This window comes from Megascapheus bottae, chromosome 16 (assembly GCF_031878675.1).
Source record: "Megascapheus bottae isolate mThoBot1 chromosome 16, mThoBot2.hap1, whole genome shotgun sequence".
NCBI lineage: Eukaryota > Metazoa > Chordata > Mammalia > Rodentia > Geomyidae > Megascapheus > Megascapheus bottae.
The window spans coordinates 42,375,864-42,399,271 of NC_143524.1; the positions used below are offsets into that span (position 1 = coordinate 42,375,864).

Consider the following 23,408-nt stretch of genomic DNA (forward strand, 5'->3'; position numbering starts at 1 on the left):
GGAGAACAACAAAATGATGAGACAAAGAAAAAAAACAATGTAACAGCAATAATCACAAGACAATATGTTGGAAATTAACTTTACAGTGGGGGGGCGACCTGGGGGAGGGAAATCAGGAGAAAAAAGTGAGTAGAGATAGTGTTGGAGAAGCAATGTACTCACTACTTTAAATATGTAACTGTGACCCCTCTGTACATCACTCTGACAATTAAGTTTTTACAGGTACAATTACCATATAGCAACCCAAGCCAAAATGAAATCACATAAACTATGGAGTGGAAATGGGCATAATAAGCATCTTTGATCTCAGCTAAATTGCGCTATCAGCTGCTTTTCCTCGTGTTCTCAGATCATTCAACTTCCTGAAGATGCACACTTGTGGTTTTGTCTGAGGGCCATCCTGAGATCCCCCATGTGGGTCAGATCGTGTTAAATTCAACTGATCTACCTCAGACCTTCTTGCCCTAAGATTGCATCTATTAAGGTCTCAGCCTACCTAGTGGGTTATTACAACAATTGAGAATTCTGCTGACTTCCTAGCAGACAGAATTTTGTAAATAAGAAAAAACTCTCGGGATTTGAAACATATCTTTCATGGATACATATAGACTAGTAACTAAACCCAAAATGCTAATAGAATGACTTAGATTGAGTGAAGAAATGAACTCTGCAGATAATTCCTGAGAACCCTGTTGAGTAGAGCCATTAGGTGAGACACCTTGAGTGATAGCTCAGGAGAGGATGAACAGAGCTTTCATAGCAGAAGAGTTGTCTAGATATGCCTAAGACAGCTGCCTGCATTCTGCATGCAAGGAATCCAGTGTGATCTCCACTGCCTAAAGCTCCACAATGACTGCTGCCCCCATTAGCTCTGCTCCAGCGTTTTCTCTCCTGGCTGTCCTGCAGAACTCCACTTCCTTCTGAGGGCAACTTTGGCTTATGCCCACCCAGTCCTTCCCCGATCCAGCCCTGGCTACCTCCCCAAGGCCAGTTGGAACGGGGTTATTTTTTTTTTACCCCTTTTCTTGTCTTTCTTCTGTAACAAGATTACAAGAGATTTCCCACCCTCCTTTGTCAAAAAAAAACAAGTCCTTTAATTTAGACAGTTTTTCCCTCTCTGCAATGTTTATTTCACTGACATTACTTCTACTAAGTTTTCTTGCTAAAATCAGTAGCTGCCATGCCAGTCATTTTTAAAAATCACTATCCGTTTCCTACTTTTTTGCTAACTTTTCAACTGACAGAAAACACATGTTCTAAGATGCAGATACTTAAGCACACAGGTTGATAAGCTTTATGATGTGAACACATAAGCATACCACATACTCACTGCCAGATCACTATTCAGATGCCATGGCTGCCTGGTTGTTGAGGTACCACCTTCTCAGAAAGCTCTAACCAAGCTGGTGCCAGTGGCTCATGCCTGAAATCCTAATTACTTGGGGAGCTGAGATCTGAGGATCACAGTTGGAATTGTCAGCCCAGGCAAGACAGTCCAAGAGACTCTTATCTCCCACAAACTACCCAAAGCAGCCAGAAGTGGGGCTGTGGCCAAGTGATAGAGCACTAGCCTTGAGCAAAAGCAGCTCAGGGACAGCACCCAATCCTCCAGACTAGCACAAAACCAACAAAAACCCCTCTAATCAGCTTCTACTAAGACATAGCTCCAGGCCTGCCTGGCCTTCTTTTGCCCTTATCTTCAATAACTAAATCATAGGACGTGCAAAACCTTTTTATTTCCCCTTTGAAGGATGGGAAATTCCAACTTCAAATAAAAATTTCATGGAAGGTGAAAGCAGCATTTTAGAACTCAGATGAACAGTACAGGCTTCTGTTTGATAATCCTGTTTTCCTCAGCAAGTATGCTTAATCTTTTCTCAAACTTCTTGATCCCTGAATCTTATCTGTCCACTCTTCTAAGATTGTACTTACCCATCCTTCTCTTAGCTTTGAACCAAGTAGACCTGCATTTCTTCCTTTCTGCCACCTCCTTGCTCATTATTTCCAGAATAATACCTTGGACTCAGCCATACTCTCTAGACCTTACCAACCTTTATGGTTAAGGGGACTTGAATCCTCTTTTCTGGTATGACCTTAACCTAAATGTTCCATGACCCCCAACCCCTGATCTCTGGGCCAGTTACCCACATTTTTCTCTGATCATCTTTGGTAAACAATATTGGTTTTGTGATTTTGGAGGATTTTTTTTTTTTGCTTGTTTGTTTCTACTGAGAGGAAGGGGGATTTACACAGGAGAAACAGCAAGTGCCACAGGAGATCAAAAATAACAATGTAGAGTTCGGCTGAGTGTTATCATTCTCAGAGACCCCCCCCCAGGAGAATCTTCCTTCACTTCCCCCAGGAGACACTCCCTGGTTCTGCTTTTTCCCTGGGCACCTCAGGTTCCTTGTCTTCTGCCCATCATTCAAACTCTAACTCCTCCAGAGAATGGGTTTTTCTCTGTGTTCTGTCACTGGAGCTTTCCAAATAACAGGAGGAGGCAGAAGTCTAGTGAGTGAGTAAATGGTCTTGGTTTCTTCAAGTCCCCAGAGGATACCTGAAAGTTAGACAAATAATGCTGAGTGCATCCTGAAAGGAAATCAAAAATATTGGACATTGTTTTATTTGGTTAAAAGTGCATTCTATAATAATTAGTGATAAACAGCACCTTTTCATTTCTTGGTCATTTGCAGGTCTTCAAAAAATATATATTCAAGTCCTTTATTCATTTTTTATTGGATTTTTGATTCTTTGAGGTTTTGGTGCTTGAGTTCCTAAATATTCTTGTTATTAAGGGCCCTTACAGACATATAGCTGGTAAAGATTTTCTCCCTGTCCGAAGGCTGCCTTTTTAGTGTACTAAATTCTTTCCTTCCCAGGCTGGCTTTGAACCATAATCCTCAGATCTCAGCTTCCTGAGTACTTAAGATTACAAGTGTAAGCCAGCAGCATCTGACTTTATGCCAGCCAGTAAGGTTTTTTCTTTTTTCTTTGCTTTTTTTTTTTTTTTTTGCCAGTCCTGGGCTTGAGCTCACGGCCTGAGCACTGCCCTTGGACTTTCTCAGGGCTAGAGCTCTACCACTTGAGCCACAGCACCACTTCCAGCTTTTTTCTACATATGTGGTACCTAGGAATCAAACTAGGGTCAAGCACTCTATCACTAGGCCAAACTCCCAGCTACCATTCAGTAAGTTTTAAGGTTTCTTCTATTCCTTTACGTAGTAGTTTTAAGTTCTTATATTGAGGTGTTTGATCCATTTTGAATTCATATTAGTGATAGATAACAGACAGGGATTCAGTTTTAGTCTTCTGGCCAAGGTTTCTTCCTACTTGTTTTTGAGGCCTTTGAAAATGAAACTCTTTTCCATATTTTTCTGTCTACTCATAGTTGGTATACAAAATAGCTACTGATTCTTGTGAGTTTGTTTTATACCTTGTTCTAGAGCCAAAGGTGAAATGTCTTCGACATTATTAAAGGATAAGAATATTGAAGAGGCCAAAATCACGTTGGTAGAGGATATTTAGACACAGAGATAGATGGAGTAAGCTCTAGCATTCAACAGAACAGCTGGGTAACTCTAATTCACAAACTCTCGTATATTTTGTAAATAACTTATAAAAGCAGAGTGGGCAAGCTCTGAAAACAAAGCAATGACAAGGAGATGGAGTTTCTGTCACAGTATTTGATCAGTATACATTGTACACATGCATTAAAATGCAATATGCCACCTCATAAATATTTAAATTCTTATGTGTTCATCAAAACTCAAAAATGTTTAAGGAGATCGAAATGCAAAACACACAGAGCTGTTAATCATGGTGCAATGTGTGCATGTTAATATTTCACATTGTAGCCCATAAATGTATACTACTAAAATGACAAGAAATTTATTAAAAGCTTAAAGAAGAAAGAATTTTATCATTAGTTTTGCTAGACATGTTGCTCTACTAGTGTTGGCTAAGCTGTCAAGAAAAGTAATTCAAAATAAATTTGTTTACCCTGTGACTTGAGTGAAGGAAATTTACTATTGTTTGCTTCTTTATTTGCTTGGTTTTTCCTTTGTTTTTTATCTGAGTACCAAATGCTTTATTCTTCTTCTTCTAATATTTGACAGACTCACAAGTGTTCGACCCAAGAGTTGACAATTTCAGATAAATCTTTCCAAGTGAATAGTTGATTCCTTGAAAACTGGAGACCTTGCCTATTCAATACTTCCATCCTTAAAATCTTCAGGTATTTTGCATACATAAAAATATCCAATGTATATTTATTATATCTACGTCTGTTATTTTTATCAATCCCTATCATCTCTTTATATTTTACAATTTTGGTATCTCAAATTCTATTTTCAATGTCCTCAGTGAAACTTTAGGTTGAATCTCTTCCCACTTAAAAAAATGCAATTAATAATTTAGGGGCCTGGAGCATGGCCTAGTGGTAGAGTACTCACCTAGCATGCACAAAGCCCTGGGTTTGATTCCTCAGTACCATGTACACAGAAAAGGCCTGAAGTGGTGCTGTGGCTCAGATGGCAGAGTGCTAACCTTGAGCAAGAAGTGTCCAAGGACAGTGCTCAGTCCTGAGGTCAAGCCTCAGGACTGCCCCCCAAATGTAATTAATTATATAATTCTTGAGTATGATTTTGTCTTCTTAAAAATTGTATTTCCACATTTGATAAAATTTTCTTTGTAAATCTTAATTTTTAACTATATCCCTACTCAACTTCTGAAATTTTTAAATTTCTTTTTTCCACTCTGTGTGTGTGTGTGTGTGTGTGTGTGTGTGTGTGTGTGTGTGTGTGTGCCAGTCCTAGGGCTTGAACTCGGGACCTGGGAACTGCCAGTCAGTCTTGAGCTTTATTGTCCAAGATTAATGCTCTATCACTTGAGCCACAGCTCCATTTTCAGCTTTTGCTGGTTAACTGGAAATAAGAGCCTCATGGACTTTCTTGCCCAGCATAGCTACAAACTCCGATCCTTAGATCTTAGCCTTCTGAATAAGTAGGATTAGAGGCATAGTTTTTTTTCCCCCACATTTCTTATTAGGACCAAATAGCTATACAAGTGAGTTTCATTTTCACATATCCATACATTTATAGAATGCACCTTGATCAGATTTACCCTCCCCATCTCCTCCCTCATATTCCTTCCTCTCCCTTCCAAAGCCACTCTACAAGGCTTAATATGTGCATAAAATATTTCAACCATATTCCTCATCCCTCACCTTCCCTTTTGTCATTAGTACCTTCTTTTTACCTTCCTGTCATTCAGATTCTTTAAGTATATACTTAATTCAAAGACATTCACAGTGATACTTTACATATGTATATACAATACTTTAATCAGAGTGACTCCCTCACTCTCACTCACTCATGATCCCTATCCTTACTACCCACTTTTATTTTCGTTAGTTTATCTTATCTCCTATTTAACTTTTACCGCATCTGCTCAAGGAAGAAGCCAGGAGCACTTTTACCTCTTTCAGTCCCACAATAGTGACACAAATGTAGGGAAACTGATACAGAGGTCCCCGCTTCCTTATTTATACATTGTTTAACTGACCTTGTCATTAGTACTATTTCATACAGGATTACAGTTTCAATAATACCTGAAACTGTCTTTTAAAAATATGGAATTATCCTGGAGTTTGGCCTAGTTGTAGTGTTTGCCTAGCATGCATAAAGACTCGGGTCTGATTCCTCGGTACCACATGCATAGAAAAAAGCCAGAAGTGGTGCTGAGGCTCAAGTGGTAGAGCTCTAGCCTTGAGAAAGCCCAAGGACAGTGCTCAGGCCCTGAGCTCAAGCCCAGGACTGGCAAAAAAACAAAACAAACAAACAAACAAAAAAAACAACTATGAATTTAGAGCCAGTTGCCAGTGGCACATGCTTATAATTCTGGTTATTCAGAAGTCTAAGAGCTGAGGATCACAGTTCAAATTCAGCCCATGTAGGAAAGTTCATAAAAATTTGATCTCTAGTTAACTTTAAAAAAAAAAACTAGAAGTGTATCTGTGGTTTGAGTGGTAGAATGCTAGCCTTGAGCAAAACAGCTCAGGCTCAGTGACCATGAAATAAGTTCAAGTTCTACAACTGGCACACATACACACATGTGCACACACCCATGCATGCACACACACACACACACATATATATATAATATATATGAACTTAGAAGATATCTGCTGTATTTTAAATGCATATACTGGGCCGAGAGTTTGGCCTAGTGGTTGAGTGCTTGCCTAGCATGCACGAAGACCCGAGTTCGATTCCTCGGTACCACATACATAGAAAAAAAAGCCAGAAGTGGTGCTGAGGCTCAAGTGGTAGAGCTCTAGCCTTGAGAATGTCCAAGGACAGTGCTCAGCCCCTGAGCTCAAGCCCAGGACTGGCAAAAAAATAAATAAAAATAAAAAAATAAATGCATAAACTATATCAAATGCTGCATTATGAATTTCCCTTGTTTCTTTCATTGAATCTTCAGTTAACACTGATTGTATCATCACTAGAAGGGAATCATTAAGACTCAAATATAACAATTCACACTGTAAATTTTACACTATTCAGAAGTGATCTTTTAATTAAAATGTTCAGACACACTGGAAATCAAATATGTATTTCTGTTACATGTAAAATCTTATAGGAATTCATAGTAAGGATGGGACCAAAGTAAATTAGCATCTAGAAACCATTATTACAAGGGACTTGTGTGTGGTTAGAGTCTTGTATAATTTATCATTTCTAAATGTAATTATTTGTCATTTATTATCAGTTGGACTTACTTGTAGATTAATAAGCTCATTCTAATGATTACAAATGAGGAAAACCATCCAAACTATTCTCCTTTGCGTCTGGCTTACTTCTCTTAATATAATTTATTCCAAGTCTTTCCATTTCCTTACAAATGGGGCAATGTCCTTCTTTTTTATGTAAGCATAGAATTCCTTTGTATTTGCATATGTATGTATGTATTTCTTGATCCAGGTGATATTCTTAGGAGAGGATCACAGGGGTTCAATAGCGATGTGCATATAATCATACGAAATGATGCTTATCAAAGCGAATGCCAAGAAATGGAAACAAGAGGGTTTATTGTTTTCCTTTTGGCAGCCCTTTTTCTCTGTTTTTCCTTTCTTCTGTTTTTTTTTTCATTCTTTTTTTTCCATTTTCCTCATTGTTTTTTAATTCTGTCCCTATTCTACAGTGATACTCACTAGAAACTATGTTGGAAATGAACACACAGTTAGGGAGGGGTTTAAGAGGAAAAAAACTGGGAGAAAATAAGTGATGGGGTGACACTGTCCAAAAAGAAACATACTCATTACCTGACTTTTATAACTGTAACTCCTCTGTGCATCACCTTTACAATAAATTTTACCATCTTACCCCAATTAGAATGGCCAACATTCTGAACTCAGTCAAAGGCAAATGCTGGCGGGGTTGTGAAGAATAAGGAATCCTACTGCACTGTTGGAGGGAATGTAAACTAGTACAGCCAATCTGGAGGGCAGTTTGGAGGTTTCTCAAAAAAACAAAAATAGACCTTCCTTATGATCCAGCCATACCACGCCTGGGCATCTACCCTGAGCATCATAACCAAGGATGTGATAAGGACACCTGCTCAGCCATGTTCATCACTGCACAATAGCTAAGCGATGGAAACAACCCAGATGCCACACTACAGATGAATTGATACATAAAACGTGGTACATATATACAATGGAATTCTACATAGCCAACAGACAAGATAAAATAAAGGCATTCACTGGGAAGTGGATGAAACAAGAGTGGATCATGTTGAGCTAATTAAATCAAGACTAAAGGTACAAAAGGCACATGGTCTCCTTGATTTATGGATATTAGATCCAAACAGTACAAGAGAGATGACTCAATATTCAGGTACCCAAGGTTATTGACACAGTCTTAGAGATATAAAGGTAACTACATAGACATAAAAATCTATAATGGGATATATATTCTATAGACATAACATTATATTACATGACTGATATGTCTCTATGACATACTAACTCTCAGCTTCATTTTAATTATTTTCTAAAATCTATGTGCCAGTGATTGCATATAGAGATTCCCTTCTTGAATACTTGTTTGTTAAACATGACATTTGAAATATGTTGTAATAATCAGTATTAATAAAATTCTTTCAATAAAAAAGAATGGAGCAAATAGTGTTTGCTGGAACTCTTCTTTAAGTTGTCATTTCATATGGCCTTTTGCAGTTCTTAAGATTTCTTGTTTCACCTTCATGCATTAGAATAAGGCCAACAACTCTGATCTCAGGTTGAAAACTCCTCAGCAAAATTGCAGTTCATTTTGGTTGGAAGCCTCTGATCTTGGTGTGAGTGCTGAACTCCACTGAGTAGATTCATTAGTGGTTCACAGAGGACCATCAGCCACTGACAGTTCTCCATGCAGTCACACGAGGAAATGAATAATTCTGGGGAAAATCAGGCAGGTATTGGGGGACTGGTACCAAACAGTAGAATTTTCCTCAGCAGATAGACCAGAAGGATGTTAGGCTGGAAATGTGGGTTTAAAAGTTTGCAAACAAAAATCTTAAATTTTTGTGCTCTGTCCAAACTTATGCTTGATGCTGATATGAATAAATATGTCAGAAAATCAAAATCATTCCATGATATTTTGCCAGAATTAAGCAATTATTCATTGATAACTCTTCATATGTTCATCTTTTTGCATAATGGTATATAAATCTAGCACCACAAATCTCTCCATCTTTAGAGTTGGCTGGAATGCTCAAGACCTGCAAAGTTTTACATTCATTAATGCTGACTGGAGTGGTGGGAAGCAGTGAGTCAGAAAACTCCGCAGTCTCTTCCTTATTTGTTTGGTCCTGATACCATAAATGATGGGATTTAAGGTGGGTGGGATGATCAGGTACAAATCTGCTAACAACACTTGCGTGTGCAAGGGCACAAACCCCTGCCCTAACCAAGCTACATAAATGGATGCCATGCCAGGCAGATAGTACAGAGCCATGACCCCCACGTGGGACCCACAAGTGCTTAATGCCTTCTGCTGAGCATTCTTTGAAGAAAGACCAAATACTGCCCTGAGAATCAAGACATAGGAGGCAGCAATGAAGGCCACATCAGAGCCCACGAGAATGGAGGAACAAATCAAACTGTACAGACTGCTGGGCATGGGGTCAGCACATGCTAACTTAGCCACAGCCATGTGTTCACAGTAAGAATGGGGAATCACAGTGGAGCCACAGAAAGGAAGATGAGTCAGCATCCAACTCAGTGGAGTGATGAACATGGCAGCTCTGATGATGATGGCCACACACATTCCCAGCACCATTTTCGAGGTGAGAATCCTACTGTAGTGCAGGGGCTTGCAGATGGCCACATAGCGATCAAAGGCCATGGCCAGCAGCAGTCCTGACTCCACAGCTGTGGCCGTATGGACAAAAGCCATCTGAACAAAACAGGCATGAAAGCCGATGGAGCTGTCTCCTGAGCAGAAGAGGCTCACCATCTTGGGTACCACAGAGGAGGCCATGACCATGTCCACAGCAGCCAGAACACACAGGAAGCAATACATGGGCTCTTGGAGAGAAGAATCCATGCAGACCACAGTCATGATGAGAGTGTTTCCTAACAGGGCTATGGTGTACAGAGCACCCAGGAAGATAGCCAGCCCAAGATAGGAAGACTGCAAACCCGGAATGCCCACAAGGACGAAGGTGGCAGGGGGCTCCATTGTGTCGTTGTAGTTTGGCCCCTGCATCACTAATGAGATTTCCTTCTGGTTAATTTATAAAGGAATATAAGAACAGAGGTAGCACTCTAAAATTTGTTTCTTGTGGTGACATGGCTAAAATGTGGGGATACCAGCAGCTTGCTAGTAATAGCAGAATCAGGAAATTCACAAGACAACTTGTTCTGCCCTGCCTTCCATTCTAGACAAGACTCTGCCTTATTAATTTCTGTTCACTAAGATCAGCTCTTTGGTTTCCTTTGGAAAACCTTTACCCTCTTTCTCCTCCCCTAGTCCATGCTTAGGCATGGTATCTTCCTTCTGAGTTTCCGTGAAATATTTCTTGTGGATCCATGAGGTCTTTAAATGCACAATTCTAATAGTCTATCTATGACTTACGATATGTCCCCACACATGTGTCTTTTGTTTGTGGCCTGATGTACACTATGTGATATTGACCTGTGGGACTGTAGCAAAGATATATAGATCTAGTTGCCTGGATCTATATATGTATATATAGCTGTCTGTATCTATCTATCTGTCTGTCTGTCTATCTAATCTTTCTCTAGGTGATCCTTAGACAGCCATGTGGGTTCTGCATATAACAAAATCAGTGTGAATCATCACTGCCTATGGATTCAAAGCCCAGTGGCCCACTCACCTCCGATCCAGGTTCTTCCTCATCTGGCTGCCCTGCATAGCCCTGCTTTCTTCTGAGAGCAGCCTGTGCCATGTTCTTCCTCATCCTTTCTCTGTCCAGGCAGCCTCACCTCACTAGTTTTCATGATCTTCACAGGTCTTTTTTTTTTTAATTCCCTTTAACCTATTTCTCTTCCCTATCAGCACTCGTTGGTTTGCATGTTAAGTGTTTCCAAACAACCAAACATTTGGCTTTGTTTCATGTATCTATTTAATTTTTTTTAATTTCCACAAACCTATTCCTACTAAAATATCTTGCAAAGATCAAGTGATCCCCAGCAGAAAGCTGTTAGAAATTTCTTTTAGAGCCAGTGCCTGCTCTCTGGTTCCTTAATTAGCACTTTGCTTGCTTGATCTGCTGTAAGATCATTATATTGTGAACACACAGGTTACGACTGGAGAAATGACTCAGACACCCTGGCTGTTGAGGTTCATTCTAACAACAACAACAAAACACACTAGTCAAGATCTCCTGAGACCTTGAATGCTGACACTAGTACTGGTTCTAGCCTTGCATTAGCATCTGTCTTCAGACCTACAAACATTCCTGTTAAGACCTGGAGGAGCCTGTAATCCCAGCTACTCAGGAGGCTGAGATCTGAGGATGGTGGTTCAAAGCTAACCCAGGCACCAAGGAATGTGAGATTCTTATCTCCAGTTAATTACTAAAATACGGGAAGTGGGGCTGTGGCTCAAGGGGTAGGGTGGTAGCCTTGAGCTGAAGAGCTCAGTAAGTCCCATGACCCCTCCTCCCCAAATAAAAAGACCTGGAGAATCAAATATTGGAAACCACTGTAGGCAATCATTGACGAATGACTATACCAAAAGACATGAGAGGATTTTTCACATTTCATTTGAATAAAACCTCCCTGTTTATTATAACCTGTGTTTCTTCCATCAAATCAAATACACTCCCAATCTGTCTTATTGGTTCATTTTGTCTCATAACTCCTCTTGGTCCTTGAAAATTGTCTCTCTACCCACCCCAGAGATTGACTTACCCCTTCTCTCTGTTTTGAACTGAAGATGATTCTGTGTCCTCCACCTCCTCCACCCTCTCATTATTTCCCGAAGAATATCTTGGTATTAGCAATGTCCTACAGATTCCAACATCCTTTAAAGTTGGCTTGAACCCTCCTTTCTGGGTGACCCTAGCCTAGAGACTTCACAGCCTAATCCCCAATCTCCAGGTAAGTTACCCACAGCTCTGTTTTCTCTAGGCAACTTTCTCTGATTGTGTGGACCTGCAGTCCAATGTTCTTCTAATCCAACATTAGGAAGATCTGCAGAGCCCCTTTCAAGAGTCACAATAGGATCCACAGAAGATCAAAGACAACAATAGAGAGTCAGGGTAAATATTGTTCTTTACTAAGACCCCCCACAGGGAGCCACCTTTCCCATTGACACTCATATCTATTGTATTTTGTTCATTATCCAAACACTGTAACTCCTCCAGAGACAGCTTTGTCTCTGTACTATGTCTCTAGAGCTTTTCATGTCGCAAGAGCAGGCAGATGCCTGATGAGTGAACTGTCTTTGTTTCTTCATATCCACCATTGGTATCAAATGTTAGATTAATAATGTTGAGCTCATCCTAAAAAACAGGAGGTTCCATTTTGGTTTGTGATATCTGCTGTGTACCAGGCATCCCAATAGATATTTAACAAAAATTATCTAATTCATTTCTCAACTCTCCAACCTACCAAACAGCATTGTAGCTACATTTTTTAAAATTTTATTTTATTATCAGAGTGATATATAGAATAGAGAGAGAGAGAGAATATAGAGAGAATATATAGAATGTAACCAGTTACATTCATAAGATGGTGAGTACATTACTTCTTGAACATTGTTACCCATTCCTGTGGTTTTCTCCCACTTTCCCTCTCTCCATCCCCTCCTAAATTGGTGAATATCGCTGTTACACTGTGCCTATATTTTATATATAAATGGAAAATGTAGAATGTCATGATGCAGGTAAGTAAGAGAAGCAAAATGTGATCTACACTTAGTATACAACTATTCACACAAATAGTATCTCAACTTCTCAAAGTCCTGACGTGAACCAATCTTTTTTATTGTTGACAGCCTCCATTTCATAAATTTCTACTCAAATCTTCCTTATTACTTTCTGGCTACTAATTTTGAATTTTATTTGTTCTTATTTTTCTAAGACCTCAGTTGTATCATCTGGTTATTTATTATATTTTTCATATATTTTTATTGTAATTAATAGATGGGTTACATTATATTCACCAGATAGAAGGTGCATTACTTCACATACATTGATACCCTTTCTCATGTCTTGGTCCCCATTTCCCCCCCACACACCCCTACCCCTCATCTTGTTTTCCCCCTTCCCTCTCCAATTTCAAATAATCAAATACGTATTTATCCAATATATCAGACAACAAAGTGAAATACTGTAACAATACTGGTTATTTATCATTTAATATTATCTTTGATTATTTATTGTTGACATAGTTACAAGCTTCTCTCTTAGAAGTGATTTTGTTGTACTCCAAAGTTCTGATACTTTGTGTTTTCATTTTACTTTATTCTAGGATCTTAAAAATTTATTGAAAGGTGATTAACACAAGGGTTACAGTTATATAAGTATGGTAATGAGTATATTTCTTTTAAAACACTGTTACCCCTCCCTCATTTTCTTCTGCTTACCCTTCCCTCCACCACTCCCCAACAAGTTGTAAAGTTCATTTCCAACAATGTCTAGTAGCGTTGTTGCATTAGTCCATCCCTTGTCCTGTTGTTTCTGTGATTGTCTTTCCCTCTCATGGATTGGATAAACAAGAAAAAAAGGACAGGAAAAATAAACAACAACAAAAAATGGAAATAACTGCATAGTGAACATAATAAGAACTTCCAATAAGAAGAATAAGAATAAGAATTTCCAATTCTTGAGTTCCCTTGTAAAATGTTGCTAGTAACTTTTCTCAAAGTTTATTGGAAAAATTCATTGATAATACATAGAAGCATCTAGAATTGTCAGTTAATATTTGTAAATTAAATATGATACTCTAATGTAACATTGTCTTATAATTTTGTGTACATATTTCATTATAGAAATATTCTGTGAATTGAGCAGAAATTTTATGCATTTTTCTCTATATTTCCAGTATCTAACATAGGGACAGGCATTCATTAGCGTTAAATGAATATTCATTGCATGAACAAATAATCCCCAACCAAATTCATTGTGCAATGTTTAGCACAATTCTTAAAGTAGACATTAGCATTCACTAAAAATCATGTTAATGTATCTATCACATACAAACTCTCAGCCTAATTTTGATTATGTTCTAAAATCTAAGTGTCAGTGATTGTATACAGAGATTCCCTTCTTGAATACTTGTTTGTTGAACACATCGTTTGAAATATGATGTAAAAATCAATGTTAATAAATTCTTTAATAAAAAATAAAAAGGGGAAAACAGATTAAACAAATATAGCAAAAAAATCATGTTAAGCTTGACATATACATTCCTCACCCTTTTTTCAATTTTTATTGATATATATTGAATTGTATATGATAAAGAGTCTCAACCTAACATTTCTATATGTTTATAATGTAAGTATAATGTATAATGTATAATGTAATTATAAATATATATAATAACACCATATTCACATTCTTAAAGCTATCTCTTACTTTGAGTATATTCGTTTGCTTTCTACAAAGCCCAGAAATAACTTTAGGCTGTAAAATTTTATTAAAATAATAATAGTATAAAATGTGATACCGCTGAAAAATAAGGCATGCATTATTAACCATCCAAATATCTATGTTCTCAATATTTCAGAATTACTATAAAACCTTTCTTCATAGAATTATTGATACCTAAAACAACATTACTTGTGTGGGAAGTAGTGCACCTACTACCTGGCGAATATAACTGTAACATTACAATTTTTAAAAAGATTTTAAAAAAAAGAAAAACATTCTTAAGAAGTCTCAGGTCTAGTGACTCATGCCTGTAATCCTAGCACCTAAGAGGCAGAGGCAGGAAAATTGTGAGTTGGAGGTTACCCTGACCTTCATAACATGTTTGAGATTATCCTAAACTATATTTCAAGAGCTAGTCTCAAAGAAAATACATAAATGAATAAACAAGCACTCATACATGTCACCTGCCTAAATAGATAATTTGTCATTGCTGATGCTCACTTCCGCTTTCCAAGAATAAGGAAACTACTTAATTAAAAGAATTTTTGTAACACAGGATATCAAGATGCATACAAAATAAAGTAGATGCACAGAAAGAATGACATAAGCCTTATCCACTCCCCTATCTTACCAGATGTTAAAAGTCTGATTGCACTACCACTGCATTAATTCCTCCAGTGTCGATTTACTTATGTATGATTGCACCCCGCTAGGCGCTGTTCTTTCTCCCCTGGACCACCTGGAAGATCCGCCTTCGTATCTGCTTTGTCTTCACGCTATAGACAATAGGGTTTAGCACTGGGGGCAGGAGCAGGTAGATGTTGGCCATGAGCATGTGTATAATCGGTGATAAATGTTTGCCAAACCTGTGGATCATGGTGGCACCAATGAGAGGAATATAGAAGAGGAGCACAGCACAGATGTGGGAGAGGCAAGTGTTGAGGGCCTTGAGTCTCTCTTCTCTGGAGGCGACGCCTAGCACTGTCTTCAGGATGAGCACATAGGAAAAGAGAATGAGGAGGACATCTAGCCCCAGAGTCAGGATGACGACGAGGAGGCCATAGAGGCTGTTGACCCGGGTGCTGGCACAGGCCAGCCGCATTGCATCTTGGTGAAGACAATATGAATGAGATAAGACATTGGCATGACAGAAGGGCAGCCGCTTTATGAGGAAGGGCACAGGGAAAACCACACAGATGGCCCGAGCCAGGACAGCGAGTCCAATCTTTCCAATAACACCATGAGTAAGGATGGCAGTATAGCGCAGTGGAGCTCGGATAGCTACAAATCTGTCAAAGGCCATGGACACCAAGACCCCAGATTCTACTACTCCAAACCCATGGATGAAGAACATCTGTGTGACGCATGCATCAAATGCAATGTTGGGAGCATTGAACCAGAAGACGCTGAGCGTGGAGGGCAAGGTGGACATGGAGAGACTAGCATCCGTCAGAGCCAGGATACAGAGGAAGTAGTACATGGGCTCATGGAGGCTCTGATCCACCTTGACAACTGCTAGGACGGTACCATTTCCCAGCAGAGTCAGTGCGTAGAGGAATCCCAGAGGAAAGGCCAACCATGGGTTCTTGTCAGGCATTCCTGGAATACCGGTCAGAATGAAGCCACCATGACTGACATGTGATACATTCGAGCTCATGCTCACTATTCAGTAAATCTGGACTCAAACTCAGTTCACAGCTCCTACACTGAAAACACAATCCCAGGTGAGATAAGTGGAAAGGACTAAATAGAACAAAGGGATACATTGGATTCAAAATGAGTGCCTTAGGTGGCTTTTGGACTTTGTCCCTCTTCCTAACCCTTTCATATGTGCTGAGCTTCCTTCTCTTGAATTTAATTTGTCTATCTGAAAATTGAAGCCAAGACTCAATGCCCAGTATTGACACAGTACAGAATTTGGAGTTCTCCTTCTCAACAATTCTCGAGGTCTGACAGAAAAGCACCCTTACCCAAGTGCTTATTAATAGAGCATTTATATAAATCATGACTTGAAAACTTACTGGGCTTACCATGTCCTTACCACATCCACACGTACACACAATACTATTGCTATTAGAAACATATAAACATACAAGTCTGTCTGTATCTATGTACATATGTGCGCATATACGTATTTATATTTTTCACTTATTTGTATCGTTGTATTTTAAATGGACTGCATGTGTAAACAGAGGTATTAGAGGATCGAATTGCCAAACTAACATGTAATAGTAACAAATATCAAACATATATGATTTTTCTTAATCCCTCTTAAGGTAATAAAGAACAGAGACTGAATTACAGCTTCATGCCCACTACATACAAGAATAGAACATCTTCTAGAACACCTATATTTGGTAGACATTTTTAAAAACTCATTATAGCCAACATTTAACTACTTTCCAAACTTGTCTGCAAAATCTGTGAAAAATATTGTCTCCTTTATTCCTGTTATTAGAGCTAGTAAATACTGGTGGCACACTTGTTTGGAGATCACTAACATTATTGTTTTTTTTTCAATATATCCTTCATTCTACAAACAGAATAAACTTTGTTTTACTAAGAATCTGATTTATTCATCAGAAGAAAGAGATCCTTTAAGGGTTTCCAAGGTACTTAGAAGGATTTTAAATACCTTCTTAGCCCTCAGGGTAGAACATCGTTCAGCCCCAAACTACCTCTCTAGCACCTACTTATACCATATAGTCGGTCCACTTTTAATATCTTCAGTTCAGTCTGTTTGTAGTCTTTAAGTTCCTAGGTCTCAGTAAGATAATTCCTGATAGAGAATTTTCTACAATTCTTTAAGCGTCCCCCACCTGAACTGTTTCTCTTAGCCTACCCTATCTATTCTTCCCAAGCAAACATCTTCAAAATGTTTATGGTTTAAACTAAGACTTTTTGGTATGATGTTTTCACATTCTATGCTTTCCTCTTATAAATGAGCATAGGTACTTAACTATTATGTATTTGCTAAATGTCTGTCTACTTCCCAGAAGTTAAGCTCCATGAAGGATAAAAGTATTCTTTATCACCTTATAGATTACATGAAAAGAATGCGCAAGAATTTCCATGTGTTTTAGATGGACAAATAAAGCAATGAAGAAATGATTGTGGGTGATTGAACATTAATCTTGTTCCATGGAGTCTTGAAAATCCTCAGACACTTCCCTGAGCTCTCTGAATTAAAAAATAAAACTACAGGAAACGTCTCTTCTAGGAGGTCACAGACAAGAGTACAAATGGAGAATTTTTTTGCCAGTCCTGAGCCTTGAACTCAGGGCCTGAGCACTGTCCTTGGGCTTTCTTAGGGCTAGAGCTCTACCACTTTAGCCACAGCACCACTTCCAGCTTTTTTCTATGTATTGGTACTGAGGAATCAAACCCAGGTGTTTTGCATACTAGGCAAGCACTCTACCACTAGGCCAAACTCCCGGCCCCTAAATGGAGAATTTTTTGAGAGACACAATAGTTTTTCTCACTTACATAAGGACTTATGAGAAAGAAAAAAATCTCAAGTGCTAGTCTGGGAACTCTAAATGTAAGATGAGCTTATAAACCATGTGGCTTTCCTGACACTCCTTGCCTGTACCCTGTTACTCCATGTGGGACAAGGATTTCAGTTTAAAATATGTTATCACAAAGAAGTTATTTTACAAATTACGGGCTCTTCTAATGCTTGAAAAGCCTTTACTTACAAAGGGGTGTGTGTGTGTGTGTGTGTGTGTGTGTGTGTGTGTGTGTGTGTGTGTGTGTATTGTAAACAGAATCTAGGCTTCTTTCCAAGTAAACCTTCAGCTCCACAGAAGCTGTATATGCAGCTTGTCTAATCTACTGGCTGTATTTTAAAGGAATTTTGCTCTGAGCCTGTCTATCCTCACTAAGCGATTCTGTTGGGAGTAATCGGTTGGCAGTTTCTAGAGAATATTTAGCAGTCATCAAGTGCCCAGAGCAAGCCAACATGTTCTTCTTCTATACAAATAATTGTTTCTCGCTTTCACTTCTTTTTATTACATTTGACTGTTTTCTTTACCTAAATATTCTTTGCCCCATCTATTCCTTTTATACCCCCCTTTTCCCCATATTTTCTCCTTTCCATTCTTCTAACTATTCTAACCCTCTTCTCTCCTCCTCCTTGAAATTCTTATGTCTGTTCCTACCTCATCTTTATTTCTATGACTATATCCACCTTCACAGTACATGTTCTGTTTTAGTCCTACTAATACTTCCACAGTATGTCTTCTAACCCTCTTAGATTCCCATCACTGAATGACATTCCAAACAATTTGATCAGATTATTTCTTAATTATTCCTCTTGCTAGAATTTAAGAAAACAATACACCAAATAATCCCATACAAACTTGCTACATAAGAAACGTAAAAATAATCAAAACCAATTTATTACCTCTGTGTTCCAGTTCCAAATTAATTTGGCTTCTGTCCTTCCCTGACACCACTACACAGAGTATTTATAAGATTTCCTGAACCTCTGGAGGAGTCTGAAGCCAAAATGATTCTAGAAGGGTTTCGTAACGCCTCTGGAAAATATCCCTTGTGGGAACATTACAGCACCACTCTTGCCTGTTCCTTTTATCTCTAAGAAATGTGAGAATTTTTAAAAATAAAAACCCAGTGCTAGTAACAAATAATCTGAGTAATGATATTTAAAAGGCTTTCAGGCACATAGAGAAGTAAAAGCTCATAGAAAATGATTCTCTTTTCTCTTTTCTTTTCTCTTTCTTTTTTTTTTTTTTTGCCGGACATGGGGCTTGAACTCTGGGCCTGGGCACTGTCCCTAAACTCTTCTGTTCAAAGGCTACTGATCTACCCCTTGAGCCAAAGCTCCACTTCCATTTTTCTAGTAGGTAATTGGAGATAAGAATCATTATTTAGTGCCAAGGCTAGCTTTGAACCTTGATCCTCAGATCTCAGCCTCCTGAGTAGCTAGGGTTATATGTGTAAGCCACCATGCCTGGTTGATTTTCTTTTTTTTTTAACTTGCATACATTAAATTGAAGATAGTGCAAGGTTTCATCATGACATTCCTATTCACAAGTAATATAGTTTGATCATTTTTAGCCACTCTATTATATTCCTTCTTTTCCCCCAACTTTTCTTGGCACATCAGAGAAATTTCTTTCTTTCTTTTTTTTTTTGCTAGTCCTGGGCTTAAGGTCAGGGCCTGAACACTGTCCTTGGATTTTTCTCAAGGCTAGAGCTCTACCACTTGATCCTCAGCACACTTCTGGCTTTTTCTAAGTATGTGGTACCAAGGAATCGAACCCGGGTCTTCGTTCATGCTAGGCAAGCACTCTACCACTAGGCCAAACTCCTGGCCCCAGAGAAATTTCTTAACCTTGGTTTCACATACCTGTAGTTTTGTTCCTTCTATATGATACCTTCCTTTCAAGATTTTCTTTACTCACTGTGAAACCTAGCTTTCTGTCATTTCCAGAGTATGTTAAAGCTGTCTCTAGTCCTGAGACTGAAGGGTTAGCTATCGTATCACCTATTGTCTATAGATACCATGCAGGTGGCTTTCCATTAAGCTGGACAGTGACCAACCACTCTGTCCATCAATATGTCCCTGTGAATTGAAAATAGAAAGCTGATGCTAATGGCTTAGATCTTTATCCATACTCTATTCTTTCTTAATCACAGCACAATATTCCATTTCCCACGAGGAAGTGATATACTGTAATGCATTTTAAGACACCGACTTTTTAAATCTTATTTTGTTGGAAAGATGATGTACAGAGGGGTCACCAATTACACAAGATAATAAGTACATTTTTGTGAATATTGTTAGCCTCCCTTTGCTTTTCTCCCACTATCCCCCTCCCTCACTTCCCCCACCCCAAAATTGTAAAGTTCATTTCCAACCTAGTATCTTGGGAGTATCGTTGTTGCATTGCTTCACCTTTTGTTCTTGTCTCACCACTTTGTTATTCCCCTTCTGTATTCCAAATCAGGAAAAATAGAAAGCCCACAGATTGGGAGATCTTCACTTGCTATAGAACAGACAAGACCTTATATTAAAATATACATAAAGCTCAAAAAAATAAGCTGCCCAATAAAATATCCTCAAAGAAACACTGCCCCATTAATAAGTGAGCTAAAAAAATTCTTTTGAAAAGACTTCTCTGGAGAGAAAATAAGAATAGCCATGAAGAAATGTTCAACATCTCTGGCCATAAAAGAAATGTGAAAAAGAAATGAAAATCAAAACCACATTAACATTCCACCTCAACCCAGTTAGAATGGCCATTGTCAAGATAACAAATAATAGTAGATTCTGGCAGGGGTGTGGCCAAAAGGGAATGCTACTACACTGTGGGTGGGAATGTAAATTGGTTCAATCACTCTGGAAAGTAGTATACAGGTTCCTCAAAAGGCTATATATAGAACTCCCCACTCCTGGGCATTTACCCAAATAATGACAAACAAGCCATACTAAAGCTACCAGTACAACAATGTTCATTGCAAATAATGACAAACAAGCCATACTAAAGCTACCAGTACAACAATGTTCATTGCAAATAATGACAAACAAGCCATACTAAAGCTACCAATACAACAATGTTCATTGCAGCATCATTTATCATAGCTAAGATACGGAACCAATCCAGATGCCCCTAAGTAGATGAATGGATCAAGAAAATGTGTTCTATATATACAATGGAATTCTATGTTTCTACCAGAAAGAATGACACCACCCCATTAGTAAGGAACTGAAAATACTTGCGAAAAATCATATTAAGTGAAATAAGCCAGACCCAAAGAAATATAGGCTCCATGGTTTCCCTCATTTGAAGTAATTAGTATATGTCTAGTATAGTCCTAGCAGAGGACCACAATAGCTCAATATCTATGTACCTAGGACCATATAAAATGATGCTAATGGTAATGAATTCCAAGATATGGAAACAAGAGGGGCTTTTTTGGTTGTTGATATTGTTGTTTTTAATGTACTATATAAAGTTCTTTCCTTTTTTCCTTTTGTTTATCCTCTGTAGTCACTGTTTTTTATTCTGGTATCCTGTGTCTTGTACATGATACATTTTTTTTTCTGGTTTGCTGATATTTTATTGTAGAACAAAATACAAATAATAAGACAGATCACACAAACACAGCTCAATTAAGTTTCCTAAACTCAATATTCATGCATAATCCATACCAAACAAGGGAAACATTACCAGTCCTTCAAATGTGTCCCACTATATAAGATACATATTTTGATTGATGTCAGACTACCTGTGCTTGGTTTATGTACTTGAGAGGATTCTCTAAAACCATTCCACCTCTCAGTTCTTCATCAGGTCCTTATTCAGAAAGCAGACTTTGAAAATTCAGTTCCAGAAATGATGAAAAAAAGACTAAGATCTGTTGACAAAAAAATTATTCCATCTATCAATTCCCTAAGTAGCTTGTATTGACAGTTCTGTGCTTTTGTTTTCTATGTGAGACTCTTGTATTAAGCCCTGGGAAAGAATAGCTATTCACCAAGCCTAAGACCCAAAGAAAGCTTTGTGATCCCAGAAAAACATTTCCTAGGGTCTGGGAGTTTGGCTTAACAGTAGAGTGCTTGCCTAGCATGCACAAAGACCTGAGTTTGATTTCTTGGTACCACATACGTAGAAAAAGCTGGAAGTGGTTCTGTGGCTCAAGTGGAGAGGACTAGCCTTGAGAAAGCCCAAGGACAGTGCGCAGGCCCTGAGTTCAAGCCCCAGGACTGGCAAAAAAATTCCCTTATTGTGGAAGATAAGAGTCGTTTTCTCCCTTGCTTATACTTTAGCTCCAGACCTTCGGTTGTCATAATATTCTTAACGGTACATTCAATGAACATGTTGTATATTCAACCTCTGAGATAATCTGAGAATACCTTAACTTTTAGATCCACATTATGGATAAAGTTTTTTCTCTTACCTAAAGTATTCATGTCTGATGGCATAATTTCTTTTCTTTGATATTTTAAAGACACATAAAAATTTAATAATATAAGGGAAAGTAAAAGAGTACCAAATACACTAGAACCTAATGAGACTTTCCCTGTGCATGTAATACACACATGTTTTTGTGAAGGCAAAACTTCTGACTCAGAGTTGGTATCTACTGCTTGCATGCAGAGGTCTTATATAATAGAAGAAAGGAGCCTCTCTGCATCTCATTTGTAGGTTACTAATCCACACTTGTGAGAGCCCTCGCAGTCTTCTCCCAAAGATCTTGCCTCCTAAAATATCACATTGGTGATCAGATTTCAACATGAGAATTTGTAAAGCAAACACGTTCCAACATACAATTGTTCTGATCATATCAGGTAAAAATAAAAGCACAGGGCTGGGAGTTTGGCCTAGTGGTAGCATGCTTGCCTAGCATGCACGAAGACCCAGGGTTGATTCCACAGTACCACATATATAGAAAAAAGCCAGAAGTGGTGCTGAGGCTCAAGTGGTAGAGCTCTAGCCTTGAGAAAGTCCAAGGACAGTGCTCAGGCCCTTATCTCAACAGGACTGGCAACATAAAAAATAAATAAAAATAAAAGCACAAACTCAGTGACCATCATCCACTCTTTTTAAGAAATTAAGAATAGTTTGACCTTATCTCAAAAGTCTTCCCCTTCCATTCATTCCCTACCAAATGTGTGATCCTTTCTGATGAAAGCAGAAAAGGCAACAGGAAAGTTGCTGAACCTATAAAAAGTTCAGAATATGGGATTCTGAAGTCTAGAAACACATAAATTAAGAGTTCAATCCATCTGGGTACCAGTGGCTCACACCTGTAATTCTAGCTACTCAGGAGTCTGAGACCTAGGATTAAGGTTCGAGGCCAGCCTGGGCAGAAAAGTCTCCCTGATCTCCAATCAACCACTCAAAAACTGGAAGGAGAGCTATGGCTCAAGGTGGTAGAGAACTAGTCTTGCACAAAAAGAACTCATGGACAACACTTCGGGCTTGAGTTCAAACTCCGTAACTAATGAAAGAAAGACAGAGAGAGAGAGCAAGAGAGAGAGCGAGAGGGAGAGAGAGAGAGAGAGAGAGAGAGAGAGAGAGAGAGAGAGAGAGAGAGAGAGAGAGAGAGAGAGAGAGAGAGAGAGAGAGTTAAATCCAGAGAAGAAACATGAGGAATAGGATAGGAAGTGCCCAGTAAAGACATGCAGGTAAAAGAATTAAGGTGTCAATCGGGGCCCCTCAAAGAAACAGTATCAACCACATATATTTGAATGCATTCCTATGACTAAAGAGACTGAGACGCTCTCAAAACCGTGGTGGACAAGCTAAAAATGT

The 23,408-nt window shown here is 38.6% G+C and overlaps 2 protein-coding genes across 2 annotated transcripts; both read right to left on the minus strand.

Moving 5' to 3' along the window:
- Positions 1–8,774: 8,774 nt before the first annotated feature.
- LOC150053417 (olfactory receptor 52I1-like) lies at positions 8,775–9,836 on the minus strand. Its single transcript, XM_090349296.1, has one exon. The coding sequence runs from the start codon at positions 9,768–9,770 to the stop codon at positions 8,775–8,777; it is 996 nt and encodes a 331-aa protein (XP_090205422.1). The 5' UTR covers positions 9,771–9,836.
- A 4,997-nt stretch (positions 9,837–14,833) lies between these two features.
- LOC150053418 (olfactory receptor 51H1-like) lies at positions 14,834–15,781 on the minus strand. The gene has a single exon (XM_090349087.1). The coding sequence runs from the start codon at positions 15,779–15,781 to the stop codon at positions 14,834–14,836; it is 948 nt and encodes a 315-aa protein (XP_090205213.1).
- Between the last annotated feature and the right edge of the window lie 7,627 nt (positions 15,782–23,408).